This window comes from Borostomias antarcticus (genome assembly GCF_949987555.1).
Source record: "Borostomias antarcticus genome assembly, chromosome: 10".
Classification (NCBI taxonomy): Eukaryota; Metazoa; Chordata; class Actinopteri; order Stomiiformes; family Stomiidae; genus Borostomias; species Borostomias antarcticus.
This window is the reverse complement of record NC_140243.1, coordinates 12100556-12120453: the sequence shown is the minus strand read 5'-3', so window position 1 is coordinate 12120453 and position 19898 is coordinate 12100556. Positions and strand designations below refer to the sequence as shown.

At 49.8% G+C, this 19898-nt stretch overlaps 3 protein-coding genes across 3 annotated transcripts in view; all 3 read right to left on the bottom strand.

Annotated features, from left to right (window-relative positions):
• Positions 1–510: 510 nt before the first annotated feature.
• pip5k1ab (phosphatidylinositol-4-phosphate 5-kinase, type I, alpha, b) lies at positions 511–10995 on the bottom strand. The gene is made up of 15 exons (XM_084445009.1): positions 10964–10995; positions 6051–6085; positions 5560–5652; positions 4351–4481; positions 4077–4194; positions 3820–3972; positions 3418–3717; positions 3072–3307; positions 2869–2952; positions 2674–2722; positions 1966–2050; positions 1266–1424; positions 890–1022; positions 712–774; positions 511–610 (listed from the first exon to the last, which is right to left on the bottom strand). Exons 2-15 carry the CDS (start codon positions 6063–6065, stop codon positions 526–528), a joined length of 1704 nt encoding a protein of 567 aa, XP_084301135.1. The 5' UTR covers positions 6066–6085; positions 10964–10995; the 3' UTR covers positions 511–525.
• Positions 10996–11296: 301 nt separating this feature from the next.
• On the bottom strand, positions 11297–16991 carry ecm1b (extracellular matrix protein 1b). The gene is made up of 10 exons (XM_084444197.1): positions 16831–16991; positions 14683–14772; positions 14409–14483; positions 14222–14299; positions 13831–14093; positions 13183–13388; positions 12803–13088; positions 12375–12586; positions 12081–12168; positions 11297–11924 (listed from the first exon to the last, which is right to left on the bottom strand). Exons 1-10 carry the CDS (start codon positions 16898–16900, stop codon positions 11724–11726), a joined length of 1569 nt encoding a protein of 522 aa, XP_084300323.1. The 5' UTR covers positions 16901–16991; the 3' UTR covers positions 11297–11723.
• A 2874-nt stretch (positions 16992–19865) lies between these two features.
• Positions 19866–19898, bottom strand: part of rorc (RAR-related orphan receptor C) — a 4784-nt gene continuing 4751 nt past the window's right edge. The window contains exon 9 of the mRNA XM_084444967.1: positions 19866–19898. This exon is cut by the window's right edge and continues 1251 nt beyond it. The gene's annotated coding sequence lies outside the window, so the exon portion shown is untranslated.

Here is a 19898-nt window from a genome sequence, read left to right as displayed (position 1 = left end):
AGCACCCTGAACCTGTAACCTCCACACACACTCGGTCCCCCTCTACCCACTCCTTCACAGACGGTCCCCCCCACCGCGCTCCCCCTCCTCTCTCTCCCTCCACCTCTCTCTCCCTCCCCCCACCGCGCTCCCCCTCCTCTCTCCCCAGACAGCGCTCTCTCCCCCCACCTCTCTCCCTCCCCCCAGACAGCGCTCACACACCTCCCCTACAGAACAGGGTGGAGGGAACCATCTATGAGGACTGGGAGGGTCCTCCTTGTGGATTTGTGATTTTTTTTCTCTTCTACTTTCTCTTCTATCTCTTTCTCTCTCTTTCTCTCTCTCTTCCGCCCACCTAATCTCTTCCAGATTCACCTCTTCTTTAGATGACTCAGGTTCATCTTTTGCTGTGGAGGAGAGGCAGGCATGAGCACAGATCAGCAGTGTGAGCACACAGAGACGATCAGCCGTCTAATATAATGACAACAGAAACACCCCAGGACTGAACCCCTGCTGGTGCCGCTCTGAGGGGGAGCGACTTACAAATCAGAGATCCGTCTCGGGGATGATTTCTGAGAGTGAGACGGCGTCCTCGTTGGCCGGCTGAGCCCCCGACGCCTCTGCCCCCACACTGACCAGAGGGAGACAAGCAGAGAGAGACCGTGAGCATGTGCGCTTCAGCCCCCCAGGGTTGAGCTAAGCCTGCCGAAGAGCGCGGGACGTCTGTCCTACCTCTGGGAGGCGGCATGGTCCTGGTCTGTGCTCGCTGCTTTGTGCACCTCCACCCCGACGGACCTGCAGGACACACAGAGAGGGAGACGGGTCAAGAGACAGAGGGTGGACGTCTCCCAGACAGGGGGAGGGTTGGTGAGAGGGGGGTGGAGGGGGGGTGGAAGACAGGACGTCTCACCTTAGTGGAGGGGAGGAGGGGATGAGGCCCGTGCTGCCTAGCGACGAGGTGGAGAGGTTGGCCTCAGCGTCGCCGGACCCCGCGGCCAGGGGAGGGGTCCTCGGCAGCAGGTCCGGTCTGCCTGACTGGACGCCTGAACGGAACAGAGGAAGGAGCTGAACTATGACCTATGACCCCGCAGTGGGACCTGGAGACCAGAGCACCGGGGCCCTGGCCAGATCAGCGCTAGCGGCTTCAGCCCTCAGACCCTCAAGAACACTCTTCTAACCCTCACCCTCCAGCCAAGAAGACTCTCTGACATCTTGCTTGTGGTCATGCAGCTTCCTCCCCCCCCCCCCCCCCCCTCCGTCTCCCTCTCCCTCCCCTCTCTCCTCACCACTCTCTCCCTCTGTGTCGGTGCGGTTGAAGTGGGAGTGGTAGACCAGTCTGGAGTCCACTGCGGAGTGGGAGAGGAGGGTGGGTGCTCCCAGGGTGGGGGCTCTCCTCAGGACCCCCGGACCCCCACTACGACTCTTCTTAGACGGGGAGGGCTTCACTGTGAGAGGAGAGGGAGGAGAACGAGAGAGTGAAAGAAGGAAAGAACTATCCATAAGGTCATCTATACATGAGGATGCACCAGAAAAGCAAATCTCTCTCTTACACCATGTATCACTCACTCACCCCCCCCCCCCCCACCACAGACCGACAGTCAGACAGACAGAGACAGACAAGACAGACAGACAGACAGAGACAGACAGAGAGACAGACAGACAGACAGACAGAGACAGACAGACAGACAGAGACAGACAGAGACAGACAGAGACAGACAGAGACAGACAGACAGACAGACAGACAGACAGACAGACAGAGACAGACAGACAGACAGACAGACAGACAGACAGACAGACAGACAGACAGACAGACAGACAGACAGACAGACAGACAGACAGAGACAGACAGACAGACAGACAGACAGACAGACAGACAGACAGACAGACAGACAGACAGACAGACAGAGACAGACAGACAGACAGACAGAGACAGACGGACAGACGGACAGACAATCAGACAGGCACACATACCCACGGTTGTCTTACATGGTATCTTCTTGAACACTGTGTTGCACATGAACTGCTGGAAGCGCTCGGCGTAGAAGCCTGGTCTGTGGACTGACACGGTGTCCTGCAGGGCGGAGGGGACAACAGGTCAGGAGGTCACACGCCACGGGTTGACCTCACTTGGTTAGTGGACACTTGTAACATTGAATGTCCATTTGTCTTGTCTGGCATGTTTGTCTCCCGCTGCTGCTGTTGTTGTTGTGGCTATGCGTGTTAGCCTGTGAATGAGCGCGTTAGCCTGGGAATGAGCGCGTTAGCCTGGGAATGAGCGCGTTAGCCTGGGAATGAGCGCGTTAGCCTGCGAATGAGCGCGTTAGCCTGCGAATGAGCGCGTTAGCCTGCGAATGAGCGCGTTAGCCTGCGAATGAGCGCGTTAGCCTGCCAATGAGCGCGTTAGCCTGCCAATGAGCGCGTTAGCCTGCCAATGAGCGCGTTAGCCTGCCAATGAGCGCGTTAGCCTGCCAATGAGCGCGTTAGCCTGCGAATGAGCGCGTTAGCCTGCGAATGAGCGTGTTAGCCTGCGAATGAGCGTGTTAGCCTGCGAATGAGCGTGTTAGCCTGCGAATGAGCGTGTTAGCCTGCGAATGAGCGTGTTAGCCTGCGAATGAGCGTGTTAGCCTGTGAATGAGCGTGTTAGCCTGTGAATGAGCGTAGCGTTAGCAGAGACCAGGGTGAGCTGGATCTTACCCCGTCGTGAACCAGGGCCTTCCATGAGTGCTCCAGCTTCTTGATGAATCTGAAAATCACACCGGATCAGAGGACCAGAATAGTGAACACATGAGGCAGACCAGCACCCACCTGTAGGACTGCAGGATGTCTATAACACCGATGTAGACCCACCTGTAGGACTGCAGGATGTCTATAACACCGATGTAGACCCACCTGTAGGACTGCAGGATGTCTATAACACCGATGTAGACCAGCAGCCTCTCCCCTTTAGAGTTCCTGGCAGGAATCCCTCCCATGCTGAAACAACGTTGACGCAGAGAAACATCAGTTTCATGAGTCATGTTTTGAGTGGTATATATTCTCCTGTTATTCGGGTGCACCTGACTGTGTGTGGAGTTGGTAACACTAAGACTCACTGGTCCTCTGAGTCCGGGACCCCTTTCCCACGGGCCTCTCCCTGGATGGACTCCATGGCCGTGCAGTAGAGGCTCTTCTGGGCCTGGGGTCGGCGCTGGTCCGGCGTCACGGCGCCCTCTGACCCCGCGCTGTCCCCCGCCGGCCCCCCCGCGCGCTCACGCTCACGACTGGCCTGCTCCAGGTTATGGATGCCCACCAGCAGGCTGTAGTCCATGATCTTGAAACTCTGGAGGAGCTACACAACACACACACACACACACACACACAGATAAAGGTGAGCTCACACATCACGAGAGTCTGCAGATCACGAGCGGTCCACACACCCCTGTCTCCAGTCTCCCTCACCAGGCAGTCTCTCTGGATGGTCTTGCTGAGAGCGTTGTAGTTGTCGGGCTCGATCAGCAGGCCGTCGGGCAGGTCCTGGATGAAGTCCAGATCTTTGTACGTGGGCACAGCCTTCTCCCTCTCCTTGGGTGAGGCGCGTCTCTTGTAGGTGGAGCCCTTCATGTCGTATTTGAGGTGCATGGGGACGGCGCGGGGGAGCAGGTTGTTCATCACCACGATGCGGATGTTCTTCCCCCCAGCCTGGACACAGTACAGGCCGTAGAACTTGGGCAGCAAGGTCCGCTTGTTCTGGTTCAGGTTCTAGACGCGAGGCCCGGGAGAGAGAGGGGAACATTGTCACAGAGACAGATCTAGTGACAGAAGGATTGTCACACACAACGCCGTTCAGCTTGGCTCTCTCACCATGAAGTATCCGGGCAGCAGCTTCTGAAGGAACTCTGCCTCTTTGTGTTGAACGGTCTTAATGATGAACTCGTCGTCGCTGGAGACGTAGAAGAGAGAGCCACTCGCTCCCGAGTTCGACAGCTCGATCAGAGAGTCGTTACACAGAGAGTACTGCAGGAGAGGAGGCAGCGTTAGCATCCTGACCATAGAGAAGACAGACGTTAGCACCATAGCCCAGCCGCTACGGCAGGGAGGAAAACCTCTACTCCACTGACCAGGTAGTCGTCGGGCCGGATTCCGAACAGCTCCCTGAAGTAGCGGAAGGCGATGGGAGCGTAGGTCTTAAAACGAAAGTCACTGTAGTGATGAGCGGGCGTCAGATTACTGCCTTCACTGAGAGAGTGAGAGAGAGAGAGAGAGAGAGAGGGGGAGAGAGACGGACAGACAGAGAGAGAGAGATGTAAAAAAAAAAAATGCACAAAAAAACATACACTTAAAGCCACACACTCAAACAATCCCTTCCCAGATTCCCAGACCAGAGGTCCTCACCCGGGGAAGAAGATGCTCTCGACCACCACGAAGTCCTGCATGAGCACGTCTCTCTCTGCCTTCTGGCTCAGGCTGCCCACCGTGTGAGTGATGCCCAGCTGGATGGCTCCTTTCAGGGCAGAGGAGGTGGTCTGGAGGAGGGCATAACTCAGCTGACCACTCCAATATATACACATACTGGACGTATATACACACAATATATACACATACTGGACGTATATACACACAATATATACACATACTGGACGTATATATACACATTATATACACATACTGGACGTGCATATACACAATAAACACATACTGGACGTATATATACACAATAAACATACTGGATGTATATATACACAATTGAAAATGCCTTGAAAATGTTTATCATAGTTTTTAGCAGAGGCCCATAGACCTCCATTATAAAGGGGGTGCGCACACAGAGGAAAAAGGAGCTAGCTTACTACTACACGGATCGGTTAAATGTTGGTGTGTACGGATCGGTTTCATTGAGGACAAAGTGACATTTGAGCTAAACTTACTATGACAGCGGCGTTCCCCTTTAAGGGCACACTTAATCATCATCACAGATCTTGAACAAAATATTCAAGTTGAAAATCTTTATTGAGAACATTGTGTAATTCTTCGAGAGCAAAATGACGTAAGGGTGGTCAATGGAAATAAAAATGATTAACCCATTGAGGGCTGGATGTGATCATTAAAGGGTTAGGGTAAGTAGTGATTTCCTACTGCTGGGCTGGATGTGATCATTAAAGGGTTAGGGTTAGTAGTGATTTCCTACTGCTGGGCTGGATGTGATCATTAAAGGGTTAGGGTTAGTAGTGATTTCCTACTGCTAGATGGGAGTAAGAGACTCAAACCTAGAGGCCTAAAACGTGTAATGTGTGCGTTTAAGGCACGGGGCGGAGCAAAGTTACAGGCCGTAATTAGACAACACAGGCAGAAATGCTGGAATAACAAGACGTGGTGACTGGTACGAGTGAGTCACTGAAGTTGGACGCTGTTAGGACGCTATGGCTCAATGAAACTGGTGGTTTTAATTTAATTTTGAAAAATGTGAAAAAAAGTTATTGCAACTTTAATTTTTAATTATGTAATTATTTTTGAGCAGTATAGTATACACATACTATACTGCTATGTACGTGTGTGTGTGTGTGTGTGTGCGTGTTTCTGTGTCGTGACCCCCTGGCTGTTGCTGACCTTCTTGTAGGTGGTCTCTCCTGTGGTGGTCTCCACGCCTCGGTGACCGATGGTCTTCTTCATGCTCTGAGCTGTGCCTGAAGAGCCTGGCATCTGAGAGAGACAGGGTGTAAAAAACCGATGAGATTTTATTTGTGTTTCTGTGTGTGTTTCTGTGTGCGCACACTACATTTGTCCTGTGTGGAATCAGATCCAGTCTCATGATGTGGAGTTTGGCTTGGGTAAACATACTGTAAACCACATAATCACAAACAAAAACTTTCCCTCACCTAGAATAAAACCAGTTCTCTCTCCAGCCTCCAGCCTCCCCTGCACCTCACTGTCCACAGCGCATTCATGGTGTTTAGTAAATACAGACTAACCTGCTGGTAAATACAGACTAACCTGCTGGTAAATACAGACTAACCTGCTGTAACCATGTCCGCTATACTGTCCACCGTGTCCTATCAGTGGTCATGTAGTCAGTGTAGACTGTAGCATTGTGGTCTTACCTCTGGGGAGGCCATTTTCCGAGACCCACTGGCGCCTGCAGAGTGGAGAGAGGGAAACGGTGAGAGGAATAACAGGCTTATCCTCTTTTGAAGCATCTACTCAACTAGTCGGACGGCAGAGTCACTAGTTCCCATCTTTCCCAGGAGAACTGGGCTCCGCCTCCACTGACCTCTCGATCGCCTCACACTTCCCAACCCTACCTAACCCTAACACTTTCCTTTGGGTTCAGGTATAAAAAGGAACTCAGGTCCTTTCTTTCTGTCACGCTGTGAGTGCTGGGACTGGGATGTCCTATCCGTTCACTCACTCTGAACAGACATACTTATTGTTATTCTCAGTCTACTAAATGACTAAAATGTACAAATGTTAAGAAGCTAACAGTAGCTAGCTCTTGGAGATTCTTTATCATGTCAAACTAACCCAAAACAATGTTGCCTTCTAGATAAACACAGACTAGTATAATTTGAACATATGAGGAGATGAGTCTCACCTGTTAGTTAATTAGCGGTGCTATTTCCAGTCCCGCGCCCTCTCTGTCTCCCTCCCAAACATGACAGAGGCTGAGGCTGCAGCCACAGACCCACTTACTGCTGCTCCCAATACAGCGCCACGTTCCAACTGGAACTGCAGTTCCCATGAGCACACTGCTCCAGATTGCGGTTGTGTCCCCAAAGAGACTGCTCCCCAATCTCCATCAATAGAAAACCATGAAAAAGCACTGCTCTGCCACAAAGCTACTTACATTATGGCACTTGGAATAGAATAGAACGTTTATTAGCCATGTGTAGCTAGTACGGGTACAGGTACATTGGAATTATTGTAGTCGCTTGTCCTTACAGTATCTTATGGTAAATGGTAAATGGACTGCACTTATATAGCGCTTTTCCACCTTAGCGGCACTCAAAGCACTTTACAATGGCCTCTCTAACCCACACACACACATTCACACACCAATGGCGGTAGCTGCCATGCAAGGTGCTAACCTGCACATTGGGAGCAATTTGGGGTCAGGTGTCTTGCTCAAGGACACTTCGACATGTGGACAGTCAGAGCTGGGATTCGAACCACTGACCCTTCGATCACTGAACGACCTGCTCTACCAACTGAGCTACAGCCGCCCTTATCAGCTAATCAGTTCCTCATTCTAGTCCTAGGTACTCAGCTAGACATTTAAAGGGTCCCAAACTTGCAATTTACTATACTATCCATTGTCTAGCAGTTTCATCCTCATCTACTTATCCCATCCGATCATGGATGACTATGCCTGTGTCCATGATGTAGGCAGTGCAATTAAATAACATTCAATACAGTTGTGCATAGTGTTCAATTGTTTGAGTGTTGTCAGGTGTTCCAAATGTACAGTAGTGCAGAGTGCGTTGCTGTCTATTTCAGACAAAGTGCCCTTCTCACTATCTGCACCTGTGTCTCTGCTGTGATCACTGTGATCAGGCTGATAATAGATAAGCTGATCCCAGATCACTGTGATCAGGCTGATAATAGATAAGGTGATCCCAGATCACTGTGATCAGGCTGATAATAGATGAGCTGATCCCAGATCACTGTGATCAGGCTGATACTAGATGAGCTGATCCCAGATCACTGTGATCAGGCTGATAATAGATGAGCTGATCCCAGATCACTGTGATCAGGCTGATAATAGATGAGCTGATCCCAGATCACTGTGATCAGGCTGATAACAGATGAACTGATCCCAGATCAGACAAGGCTGTCTGTCCAGCAGGGCGCTCTCCTGGGGGCCGGGGACTCACTGAGGAAACCCGATCTAGAGGCAGGATCTGGTCCTAGATACTCAGCCTGTTCTCTTAAGCATTGTCATCATGCCTGGTGGAATGAATGCATCTGGATTAGCTGCATGTCTTTGTGTGGGAAAAAGGCCTGCAGCACTGAGCACTCTCTCTGCACCTACTCATCACGCCTACGTCCTGACTGGAACCAATGTCCTTACTGGAACTTATGCCTTGAATAACAACAGCGCACGTGACGTCTCACCCACGCAATGAGAAACTATGGCCGATAATAACCACCAGCAACGTCTATTTAGAGTCCAAGCTCTAACATACTGTGCTACTATGTGGGTCAGTTACATTTAGGATATGGAGGAAAGAGGAGACATCTAGTTAGGAGCAGACATGGCTGCTCAGTCTGATGGTTAAACAAACAAAGCGATCAAAATGGTTAGGGTTAGTAGGGTTAGGGCTGATCGCTTGAGTATCCTACAGTTAGGGTTAGGGCTAGGGATGCACCGATGCATCGGCGAACATCGGCCTTGTTGACTGCTATCGGCCCATGGGCAAATAAAATAACATTCACCGATGGTAGTGGCCGATGTTATGTCGCAACAATTCCGGCTTTTTTTGTTGCAAAACGTAGCCAACGCAAACGCACGTGTAGTTTGCTTTCAAATTAAAGTGAAATCCAAATCGGCGTTTTGGAACCAAACACTTCATTACTTTGTTTCCCTGGCACAAAAGGGGGAATAAAAATTGAAAAAAATAAACATCGGCATCGGCCGGATTGTTATTTTAAACATCGGCATCGGCCCAGAATTTTGCAATCAGTGCATCCCTAGTTAGGGCTGATCGCTTGAGTATCTTACAGTTTAGAGAGGGTTAGTTTAGCCTGGGCAAACAGCTGAAATGCAGGGTTAGGGTTAGCAGGGGCATCATGTCTCCATGCCGAGTCACATTTCTGATAGATTGTATTAAACGTCATAAGACACAGGAAGACACGCAAAACAATACTTTACAAGTACTCTCCACTCCAAAACAATACTTCACAAGTACTCTCCACTTGAAAACAATACTTCACAAGTACTCTCCACTCCAAATGCTTTTGCAGTTCATTTTGCAAAGACGGACCAGTAAAAGCCCAGTAGCTCCGGCACACTCCAAACACACACACACACACACACACACACACACACACACACAAACACACACACACACAGAGCAAGTCACACAAATGCACAAGTACAGCAGGTCCATGCTGGTACCTCTCTGCAAGGCTCTCCTCCAGAACTGAGTCCTGATGTCTGTGGAGTAAGACAGGGTTAGACTATATAGCCAACTTTCCACATAAACACACACACACACACAAGTCCAATCAGCCGGTGTAATCATATTGCCCTGACTGGACAACCAGTAATACCACTACTACAGAAACAAGGAGGCTTTATTAAAAGGATCTGTCTGTTCACAAACACATCGCTACACCCACACCTTCAGCCATTGTTGAGTACTGTGCTGTACTATGTACTAAACGCTGTTCCCACTTCCCAGTGCCACATCAATGTGCCAGACCAGTTCACTAGCAACCTGTATCGTAAACAGTAATAATATGAGATCCTACAAACTCCCGACTATATTCACACTGTGAAGAATCACTCTTTGAGCAAGTCAGCCAACCTCAATGTAGGAGAGAACAGCCTATATGATTACATGTGCATGAGATAGTGTGTGTATTTGTGTACAGTGCAAGCAGTTATTGGCTCATTTGGCTGTTTGTGACTCTGTACTCAGATTTAGTTCCCTACAAAGTAATCAGCCATGTTATTTATACTGCAACGCCAAAACAGACCAGAGTTATTCTGATTCCCTGACTCAAACTGGCTAATGATTACGGCTAGTGAGAGAGCAACAGCTGTAGAAAATGGATCTGATCAGTGATGGATGTAGTCTCATCATATTAGAGAGGACGACTCCCCTAAAGGAAGCATCACTGTTCATCTTGAGCCTTCTGAAAACACTGCTACTACTGGGCCCAGGTTGAGGATCACCTGTGGTCAAAATGCCTCAGTAGGGACAGCAGGTTTGGTGGTGCTGATAAAACAGACCCTTGGTAACTTCCTGTACAAGTCTAGGACAATACCTGGGTGGTGGCCAGGGGTATATCTACAAACAGGCTTAAACAACTCTTGCTTGGCAGAGTAGGATGTCCCGTGGAAACAAACATTATCCCACACTCTCTCGATCGGGAGGGTGAGCCACATGACCGCCAGTTGTCATGTGTCAAGATGCCGCAAGAAAACTAGCAACATTGTGATCATGGCAACATTACATAGTTCAACAACGAAAGTTGTCATGAGAGATGTAGGCTACAGTACAACTACTAGCCCTAATGTCAAAGCTCATTTAATGTTATTTTTTGTTTGTTCCTCTTTATAAGCAATGCTGCTCTCAAATCTACTCTTAAATCTACCTTGGGCTGTGACATTCCTGACATCTAATAGAATATGAATCTGACAGTGATTCGACATACTAGCTCTAGTGCTGTTCTACCACAATTCAGAGCTTCGATATATCCAAATACATAAGGCGGGTCCGGCACTTTTTACATTGCAGCCCACACCACGAATACCACTTCAGTTACCACTCGGTAGTCAGTATAAGGTATTTATGGATAAAAGGCTTTAACAATCGGTTCAAGCCTTTCGGTACTTCCAGTCGCTGTAAGAATAGTCACTGCTTTTCTGTAAAGTAGTGTGGTTTGCTTGTGTGTCCATCGCGCTTGCGGGTTGTGCAGTGCGGTCCGCAGCATTCAGACGAGACAAAATCTCTCGGGTGTGTGAGCGGACATTCTACCCAGCAGCTATTTGTTACTGACACTTTCAAGCAGGCACAACTCTATTTCGACTTGAACTTCTACCGAACTAGCTAGCTGTAATGTTGCTAGCTAGTCCGATCTTGACTTTAGTTGGATGAAGAAGAGCTTACTAGCACTAGTCTAGGCACAACGCGCTAGTTAGCCTGGCTAGCTCAGCGGGGGTTAAACTGAGCGTACCTAGGTACTCCAGTGACAAAAATAATAAATAAATCCCAATTAACCATTATAAAGAGACACGTGTGTATGCTTAGTTTTAACTAGCTAGCTATATAACATGTTAATCTGATACCTGTCGGGGCTGTTGATCCCGATTCAGCAACGGCGGTGGCCATCTTGGTTTCGATTGATCATCACAACGCAGGGTTGCCAGGTCTTCATCTTACTACCCCCCTATCAAGGCATCTAAAACCCTCCATTAGAGCCGGTTGGTACTTCCTATAAGGGGTGTGCTTGAAAAAGTCAAGCTCTTTGGCTCAAGAAATGCATTTGTCTCATACCAGAACGGCTTGGTTATAGGTGAAATAAACTATTTTCAACAAAAGACCACAAAAAAGAAACGACAAGGATAAACATGGACACAGGATAACTTTTGAAAATATCAATTTATTCAAAACGTTGAAGATACTCTTGCATATAAAAAGAACCAAACTTACAGTTCTGTTGCAATAATAACAAATAATGATTAAACAAAAATACACCATGAAAGGAGTATAAAAAAGAAGTGGTAGTGCGATGTGTATATATCATGTAGAACTTTATAGGAAGCAAGCACTAAAGGAGAATATTTATGGTCTATTTAACATGTTTCATCATAAAATAATAATAAAAAGTTAATTTTAACAGTAATACTGACTTCTTATGTGCATTCAGATTGTGCATGCCGCTAGAGAAGGAAGATAGAGCCCCTGAGCACTGGTCTAGAGTCAGATCATCTGGACTGCACTGGATAGTACTGTAAGAGCTAACTGATTCTAGATCTGTGATTAGAGACAACTTTTAACCACAGGTATGGTTATGCCTGTCCCTTGATTGGCCGACTGCCATCAGCTTCAGTGGCGTGTGCTTGTGAGCGCTTCAGGGAGAGGACACTTCCTCTTCCTGATGCGTGGGGACTTGATTGCCTTGGTGACGGCGTCCATGAGCAGGCTGGCGAAGCAGCGGCGGGAGTCCTGGGAGCCTGAGGAGCAGCAGCGGACGACGGGGGGGGAGGGGCTTGTTCCCCGACACAGGTGCTCTGACAGCGTTGACAGCTGGGATCACAGAGGAATTCAAACAAGAACAGAGGATGAAACCTGTTGGCACTTTGAGCAGAGGGTTAGGGTTAGGGACTTCCCCTCAGAGGGCTGATTATTAACTCCGCCATTGCTGATTACAGACATGACACTCATGGCTCATGATGCACCCACCTTCTCCTGCACACATGGTGTTCTCTGGTCTGCAGGTAGGGGGCAGCACTGGCTCACTAGCCTCTGCACAGGGAAACTGACATTGAACCTGAGCGAGAACAGATTGGATTGGTCTGTGTCTTCCTTTTTTAGGTCTTTCAGTACATTTAAAAGTTTGGAAATAAGCTGAAGACGAAAACAGAGAAGAGAAAACTAAATGTCGTAATAGGATTATTAATTTCACAACACGACATCCGCACAACATCCCTGTTCATACTTAAAATCACACAAAAATAAATGTCCTCCCTCCCTCACTTCTTCTTGATGATCTTGTGAGTCTGGCAGACGTGCCCGAGGGCGGGGTCCTGCGGGGGGGTCGGGGGGGAGAGGAGCTCCCTGCCGTAGCTGGGGTGGGGGGCGCGGCCAGAGAAACAGTCGTAGCGTGTCGCCCCCGCAGCCATCTCACAGCAGGGGTACCGGCGCGCCTCCCCCTCCTCCTCACAGAACCGGTCCATGACCTCAGACCACTGGGGAGAGACGATGAGGAAAGACCAAGGAGAGACCAATACCATTATCACACCATTAATACACCATTATCACACCATTAATACACCATTAATACACCATTATCACACCATTAATACACCGTTATCTCATTCGCTGAATGTTGTTGAACAGACAAATGGATGATGCGTATGTTGCTGCCTTCAGCTGTTTGTTTCCTCTCACTTCCTGGCTCTGACCTTCCCATCAGCACAGGCGAGGGCCTCATCCTGTCTCTTGCAGCAGTGTTTGAACCCCCTTTCCAGACGATTTATGGCCTTGGACTGGCGGGCCAGCCAGCCGTAGCCTGCGCGGGGCAGGCACTTGGGCAGGTAGAGAGGGCGAAGTTTGCGAAAGTGGCAGATCGATTCAATGTTGGCAGCCGTGGGTCGACCAGGAGGGAAGTTGATGTCAGCGTCTCGGGTGGTAGTAGAGAGGGGCTTTCTCTCCTTCCTTCCCTGGACACTGCGAGGACCAGACACTGACCTGGACCAAAGGGTCAGACAGTCTAGATGTAATAGTTTAGGTATACACACACACACACACACACCTTCTCTCTCTCCATCTCTCTTTCCCGTACCTCTGACAGGTGTTGGGGTCAAAGGTGAAACCAGTTACAGGTGCCATGAGTGACTCCGGTTCCTGGTTGGTAGGCAGATAGGCCGGGTTTGGAGCATCGCCTTGGAAACATCTCAGTCTTGCTCCATCCTTTTTCTTGCAGCAGTGAAAATGCCTCGTCTTTATCGAGAACTCGTCCTCACAGAACAGGGACAAGGTCTGCTTCCACTGTAACAAAACAAAGGAAGAATGAGACAATGAGACAAGATAGACAAAAGAGAGAAATTAAATGAAAAGAACGTAGTGAAGGTAAATCTTGCTTTCTCAAGGGCAAGTTTCCTTTCCCAGTGTTGTACAGTAGATAGTGCAGGAGACGCTGCTCGCCTGTTTGTTATGTCTGGCTGTCTTTTCATGTCCTGGTTTCTATCAGCTGTGCGCACCCTGAGTGCTTAACACTACTGCATCTCTGTCCTTCACAGCTAGGAAGATGTATGAAAGAATGTGGAATGTGTGATATGATCTTCGTGTTTACAAAAGGCCTATCTATCTTCAGGACCATTTTTAGCTTTTACATTGAACAGTCCAAAAATAAACAAAACCACAAGGACATATCAAACTCGACTGTTCTCAAAATTAGCTAGCAGGATCAGAAATGGACATGGTTACTGACCGCCTGTCTGACGCAGCACAGTGTAACTTCCTGATCCTGGGTCCCATTAGCTTGGCAACAAGTGCTGTACCAGGCCTCCAGGCGGTTGATGGTGTCAGCTTGACGATGCAGGTGTCCAAAGCCGGACCGTGGAAGGGAGCTAGCAGGGTAGCGCGGGCGCTGGCTGCCATGGAGACAGATGGCCTGGAGGTTGCTGGGCGATGGCTGTCCAGGGGGGAAGAGGATCTTTGGCCCAAAGGAGCGAGGTCGAAATACTGTCCGACCTGAAAGGAATGGGTGGGACTGTCAACCAGCTACAGGTGATATTACAGGTGATATCACAGGTAACATTACAGGTGATATTACAGGTGTGATACAGTGTGGACATTGTGTTTGTCACACACACACACACCTCCTGGTATGAAGTCTTCATCCAGGGTTAGGGTGACGTCGACCTGTGGCACATGTGTGTCAGCCGCTCTGGAGCCTTCTGGGAGAACACAGAGGACATGGCACAGCTGGGGGGTCTCAGCTAAAGCATCAGACAGAGCATCAGACAGAGCAGAGGGAAGCAGTGTAGAGCGCAGCGCTCCTCCTACCTGTCTCCTTGAGAGCTGTGATCAGGCCTGGGGGCAGCGCACCAGGGACCTCCCTCTGCATCAGGAAAGCTTCCTCTGCAGGAGAGACAAGAGGGGACAGGGACCATGTGATCCCCATGCATGTCGGCCTGGAGTACAGGGTGTTACAACCTAATAACCAGTGTCCAGTTGAATAGATTAAGGTGCCGTGATAAAACCTGAATCAGTGTCCTAAGTCAGATAAGTGAGGAGAGGGGTGTGGTTCAGAGTGAGGACATGATGAGAGATGTCACACCTTCAGGCTCCCAGAGATCCAGGGGCTCCACTTCCTTCTGAGACATGAAGTCCACTTCCTTCTGACTCACATCAGGATCTGGCACCGTCCCTGAGAAACAAACATAGCAATGTGAATGTACACACACACACACACACACACACACACACACACACACACACAGTGGCGATTTTAGCATGGCATTTCTGGAGGGGCAGTTTTATATTATGTCACCATCACAAGAACTAAAGGTAGCGAATTAGTCTACGGTAGGTACATCAGAGCAGAGGCTACAACACACAAAGATAACGACACATTAACACACGCAGAGTAAGTAGACCCATAAGAGAGCGCATGCCCGGTCCAGGGTTCTGAAAGTGACAAGTGTTCACCCATCAGACCTGGGCACTACGCATAACCTAGTACTCCACTTACTGTATATCACAGCCAAATAGTCTACTAGAGTGAAGGCGCACTGTCCACATTAGTCCCCCTCACACATCGTCTCAAAAATGCACCGAAAAATGCCTGGGTTCAGTGAGTTCGCTGACTCGTCGTGACCACGCAAACCCATTTCACACTTCCCACAGAGTTTAATAAAAGTGATCAGCCTCCCCAGAACATACCGATTCTCCTCGGTCTGTTTGTTGTGCTCCGCGATGGAACGGCGAAACGCATCATCTAGTTGTGCCTGGACGTTGAGCTGCCCCAGTAAACCCATCATCTAGCTGTGCCTGGACGTTGAGCTGCCCCAGTAAACCCATCATCTAGCTGTGCCTGGACGTTGAGCTGCCCCAGTAAACCCAGCTTCATGGCACAGTTCAGATGGGACGTTGAGCTGCCCCAGTAAACCCAGCTTCATGGCACAGCTCAGATGGGACGTTGAGCTGCCCCAGTAAACCCAGCTTCATGGCACAGTTCAGATTGGACGTTGAGCTGCCCCAGTAAACCCAGCTTCATGGCACAGTTCAGATGGGACGCAGAGCTTTCATGCTTCGCGGTTCTTTCTGACAGATGTTTAATGTCTTTGAATCCAGACGATGCCCAAACAGAGTCTCCACCAAAAAGAATACACGGGAAACAGAACAGCGCACTTTTCGAGGTGCTAGCAGTTAGCCACTTCTTTTTCTCAAACCATTCCTGTTTGAAGGTACGGGTTACCTTATCTCCAGCCTGGAGCAGCACCAATTCTTCTGGTCGTATGGCCCTAAACGTTTTATTTCCAGTTTCTCTTCAAGTTTCAATGTACTAAACCGCACATTCAACAAATAATCTACACTATTCATTGTTGCACCTGAAAACACTTTTAATCTCTACAAAACTTTAGCTAGCAGCATTGGCTAACGTAAATCGACATCGACAATGACCCAGTAGTTCAACTTTGATCAACGTTGTTTCATTATTCCCTGGCTAAACCTGTTGCCAGGTAGATTTCGTAGGGGCAGAGACTTTTCTGCCCCTCCACCCAATGAAATCTGCGTGATATTTTTTCACATTACTCCCGACCACGCTCACATTGTCGCTATAGCAACAGTAGGGGAGAACGCTTCGGTGCCCCTCTGCCGAGTCAGAGCAGTCTGTGACACACTCATACAAAGGGACTTACTGCAAAACAGCACTCTACATAGTGTCAGTCAGGTTTATTATATTTATACATGCTATTTTCACCACTGAATCACTATTTTGTATTAATTATAAATTAGATTTTTCCGAAACACAGTTGTAGGCTAAGATGCATCTTGCACAACAGCGCCCCACCTGGTGGGGCACTGCCCCACCTGCCCCTAATGTAAAATCGCCACTGCACACACACACACACACTCTCTGTTTCTCTCTCTCTCTCTCTCTCTCTCTCTCTCTCTCACACACACACACACACACACACACACACACACACACACAAACCTAAGATTTTGTCAATGTCGCGTTTGTATCAAGTGATATCGCGTTGGCCAGTCAGGTCCATCTGCGGCGAGGGAGAAAGTACCTCAACCACACAAAGCTTGTTATGCAATACTGTTGTCTGACCAGACGCCCCTTCAGAGGGGAGAAAGCTCTGACAGAAGAACTGCGGCTAGATTACGAACATGACAATCACCCGTACTTCAACAAAACTCATTATTATGGGCAAAACGTTGCTTGCACGTTTAAAACGTTGACTAAACATACCTTCAGATGTAGCGCACACGAAAACCAGCAAAAATGCACATGTGTAGGCAAGAGCACAAGACCTGCCCATTGCGAATGTGTTGATCTCGGGTGTCTGATAGCTTATCCGTCTTCTGTGTCTCGCGCTCTCCGCTGCCTCTGTGCTCCAATCCTGCCAGCCTGCGTGTGAGTGACGCGGGCCACGCGGGGTTCGCAGCGGAGGGTGGGAGAAGGGGTCTAGAATAGAGTTCGCTGTTTTGGGAAGTGAACAAGGAAAAAAGAGGAAGTGGTAAAGTGTTCCTCCATGAGTCATCGGGATTTCATGGTAAGTATATTTTGGCATATTCCAGATCATTTTGTCTATTATGCATGTATGACCCGCCCACGTGCTTGGCGGGCTTGGGCGAGAGAGAGAGAGAGAGAGAGAGAGAGAGAGAGAGAGAGCGAGAGAGAGAGAGAGAGAGAGAGAGGGTGAGAGAGAGGGTGAGAGAAAGATTGAGAGAGAGAGAGAGAGAGAGAGATTGAGAGAGAGAGAGAGAGAGAGAGAGAGAGAGAGAGAGAGAGAGAGAGAGAGAGAGTATGACCCACAGTATTCAGAGAATGGAGGAGAAGCAAAAGTGTCCCCCTCACCTCTCCCGGCTGCGTGTCCGCTGCTATTTCCTGTCCCCCGGGATCTGGGCAACGAAGACACACAGGAGTTCCACAAGGGAGAGAGACTTCCTACTAGGCCTAATGATCTGAGACAATAACTGTATAGTTTGAGAGTTATGGGCCGAGACTTGGACTTTATTCTGCTGTCAGTGGAACCGTTTGTCATAGCTTTGTTCTTTAGAACCGCCTAGATGTTTTGGGTGCAGAGAGCTAACAACTTCCTGTCGACCAAAGTGTTCAACTTGAACAGTAGCCCTGAAGGGAGGGCAGTCCTGGAGCTGCCGTTCCCCTGGGGCAGGTCAGCACAGGTCTGCAGGACAAACACGCCCTCCAGAAACCGCAGACAGACCTCCCTCTGAGCCACGCCCGTCACCTGGGACAGGAGTCATGGGAAGAGCGGAGATACTGAAGGAGGAAGCAAGATTCTGATTGGCAGGGAGGTCTCACAGAAGCGTGGGAGGAGCTGTAAACCAGCCCTGGGCCAGTAGCCCGTAATCCTGGTTAATCTCAATCTGGGTGGCTCTTTACTGTTTATATCTCCTCCCTAAAATGAGCAACACTTACGATCGATCGCCCACGTTCCTCCTCCCTGACCGCCGCCCCCAGGCTGTCCGTCCCCGCTGAGCAGCCCAGATGAGAACCCTCTGTTCCTCTTGATCTAATCCGCCCCCCTGACCGTAAGTGGTGCTCATTTTCTGGAGGGCAGAGTGAACAGTAAACAGCATTCCTCAGTATTGACAACTGTCCAAGGATCTGGTTATTATTTCCCTCAGCCTCTGTCTAAAACACTCACCACAGCCCAGCCTCGGTCTGCCCCCCTACAGCCCCCAGCCTCTACCCCCCTACAGCCTCTACCCTCCTCCAGCCTCTACCCCCCTACAGCCTCTACCCCCCTACAGCTTCTACCCCCCTACAGCCTCTACCCCCCTACAGCCTCTACCTCCCTACAGCCTCTACCCTCCTCCAGCCTCTACCCCCCTACAGCCTCTACCCCTCTACAGCCTCTACCCTCCTCCAGCCTCTACCCCCTACAGCCTCTACCCTCCTCCAGCCTCTACCCTCCTCCAGCCTCTACCCCCCTACAGCCTCTACCCCCTTACAGCTTCTACCCCCTACAGCTTCTACCCCCCTACAGCCTCTACCCCCCTACAGCCTCTACCCCCCTCCAGCCTCTACCCCTCTACAGCCTCTACCTCCCTACAGCCTCTACCCTCCTCCAGCCTCTACCCCCCTACAGCCTCTACCCCTCTACAGCCTCTACCTCCCTCCAGCCTACCCTCCTCCAGCCTCTACCCCCCTACAGCATCTACCCCTCTACAGCCTCTACCCCCCTCCAGCCTCTACCCCTCTACAGCCTCTACCCCCTCCAGCCTCTACCCCTCTACAGCCTCTACCCCCCTACAGCCTCTACCCCTCTACAGCCTCTACCCCCCTACAGCCTCTACCCCCCTACAGCCCTCAGCCTCTACCCCTCTACAGGTCTGTCTGGGCGCGGCTGTAGCTCAGTTGGTAGAGCGGGTCGTTCAGTGATCGAAGGATCAGTGGTTCGAATCCCAGCTCTGACTGTCCACATGTCGAAGTGTCCTTGAGCAACACACCTGACCCCAAATTGCTCCCAATGAGCAGGTTAGCACCTTGCATGGCAGCTGCCGCTATTGGTGTGTGAATGTGTGTGTGAATGGGTGAATGAGAGGCCATTGTAAAGCGCTTTGAGTGCCGCTAAGGTGGAAAAGCCTCTACCCCCGTACAGCCCTCAGCCTCTACCCTCCTCCAACCTCTACCCCCCTACAGCCCTCAGCCTCTAACCGCCTACAGTCCTCAGCCTCTACCCCCCTACAGCCTCTACCCTCCTCCAGCCTCTACCCCCCTCCAGCCTCTACCCTCCTCCAGCCCTCAGCCTCTACCCTCCTACAGCCTCTACCCCCTCCAGCCTCTACCCTCCTCCAGCCCAGCAGCCTCTACCCTCCTCCAGCCTCTACCCTCCTACAGCCTCTACCCTCCTACAGTCCAGCAGCCTCTACCCTCCTCCAGCCCAGCAGCGGCTCATTTAAGCACAAACATTCCTACAGAGGAGGGTCACATACAGAGAGGAGGGGCGAGGGCTGCATTTTAACATGGATGTGTCACTTGAAAGAGGTACTGCTGAGGGCTTCTGCCAGTACAATATCTGCTGAGCTGGGATTTCAATTCCTTTCCTGGTTTTGGTTCATAACTTATGTCCTTTGTGATGTATGTTTTCTATTGAATAAGAATACAACACATGCTCAGTTTGATTGTATCAGCAGTTGTAATGTAATGTGAGCCTAATCCTCAATACTCATCATGATAATACTTTGGTCAGCAGACAAACCAAAAATACAGAACTTCAACAGATAGATCTTGTAAACCAACACACACAATGCCTTCATGTAGCCTGGGACAGACTCCATCTTTAATCA

Coding starts and splice junctions, on each gene's coding strand:
- pip5k1ab (XM_084445009.1), bottom strand. Junction 3,718..3,819: donor TGCTGCCCGGATACTTCATG/GTGAGAGAGCCA, acceptor CCTCGCGTCTAG/AACCTGAACCAGAACAAGCG. Junction 2,953..3,071: donor GTCCCGGACTCAGAGGACCA/GTGAGTCTTAGT, acceptor ACGTTGTTTCAG/CATGGGAGGGATTCCTGCCA.
- ecm1b (XM_084444197.1), bottom strand. CDS start 16,900: ATGGGCAGGTCTTGTGCTCTTGCCTACACATGTGCATTTTTGCTGGTT. Junction 14,300..14,408: donor CACAGCTCTCAAGGAGACAG/GTAGGAGGAGCG, acceptor GTGTTCTCCCAG/AAGGCTCCAGAGCGGCTGAC. Junction 13,389..13,830: donor TGTGCTGCGTCAGACAGGCG/GTCAGTAACCAT, acceptor GTTTTGTTACAG/TGGAAGCAGACCTTGTCCCT.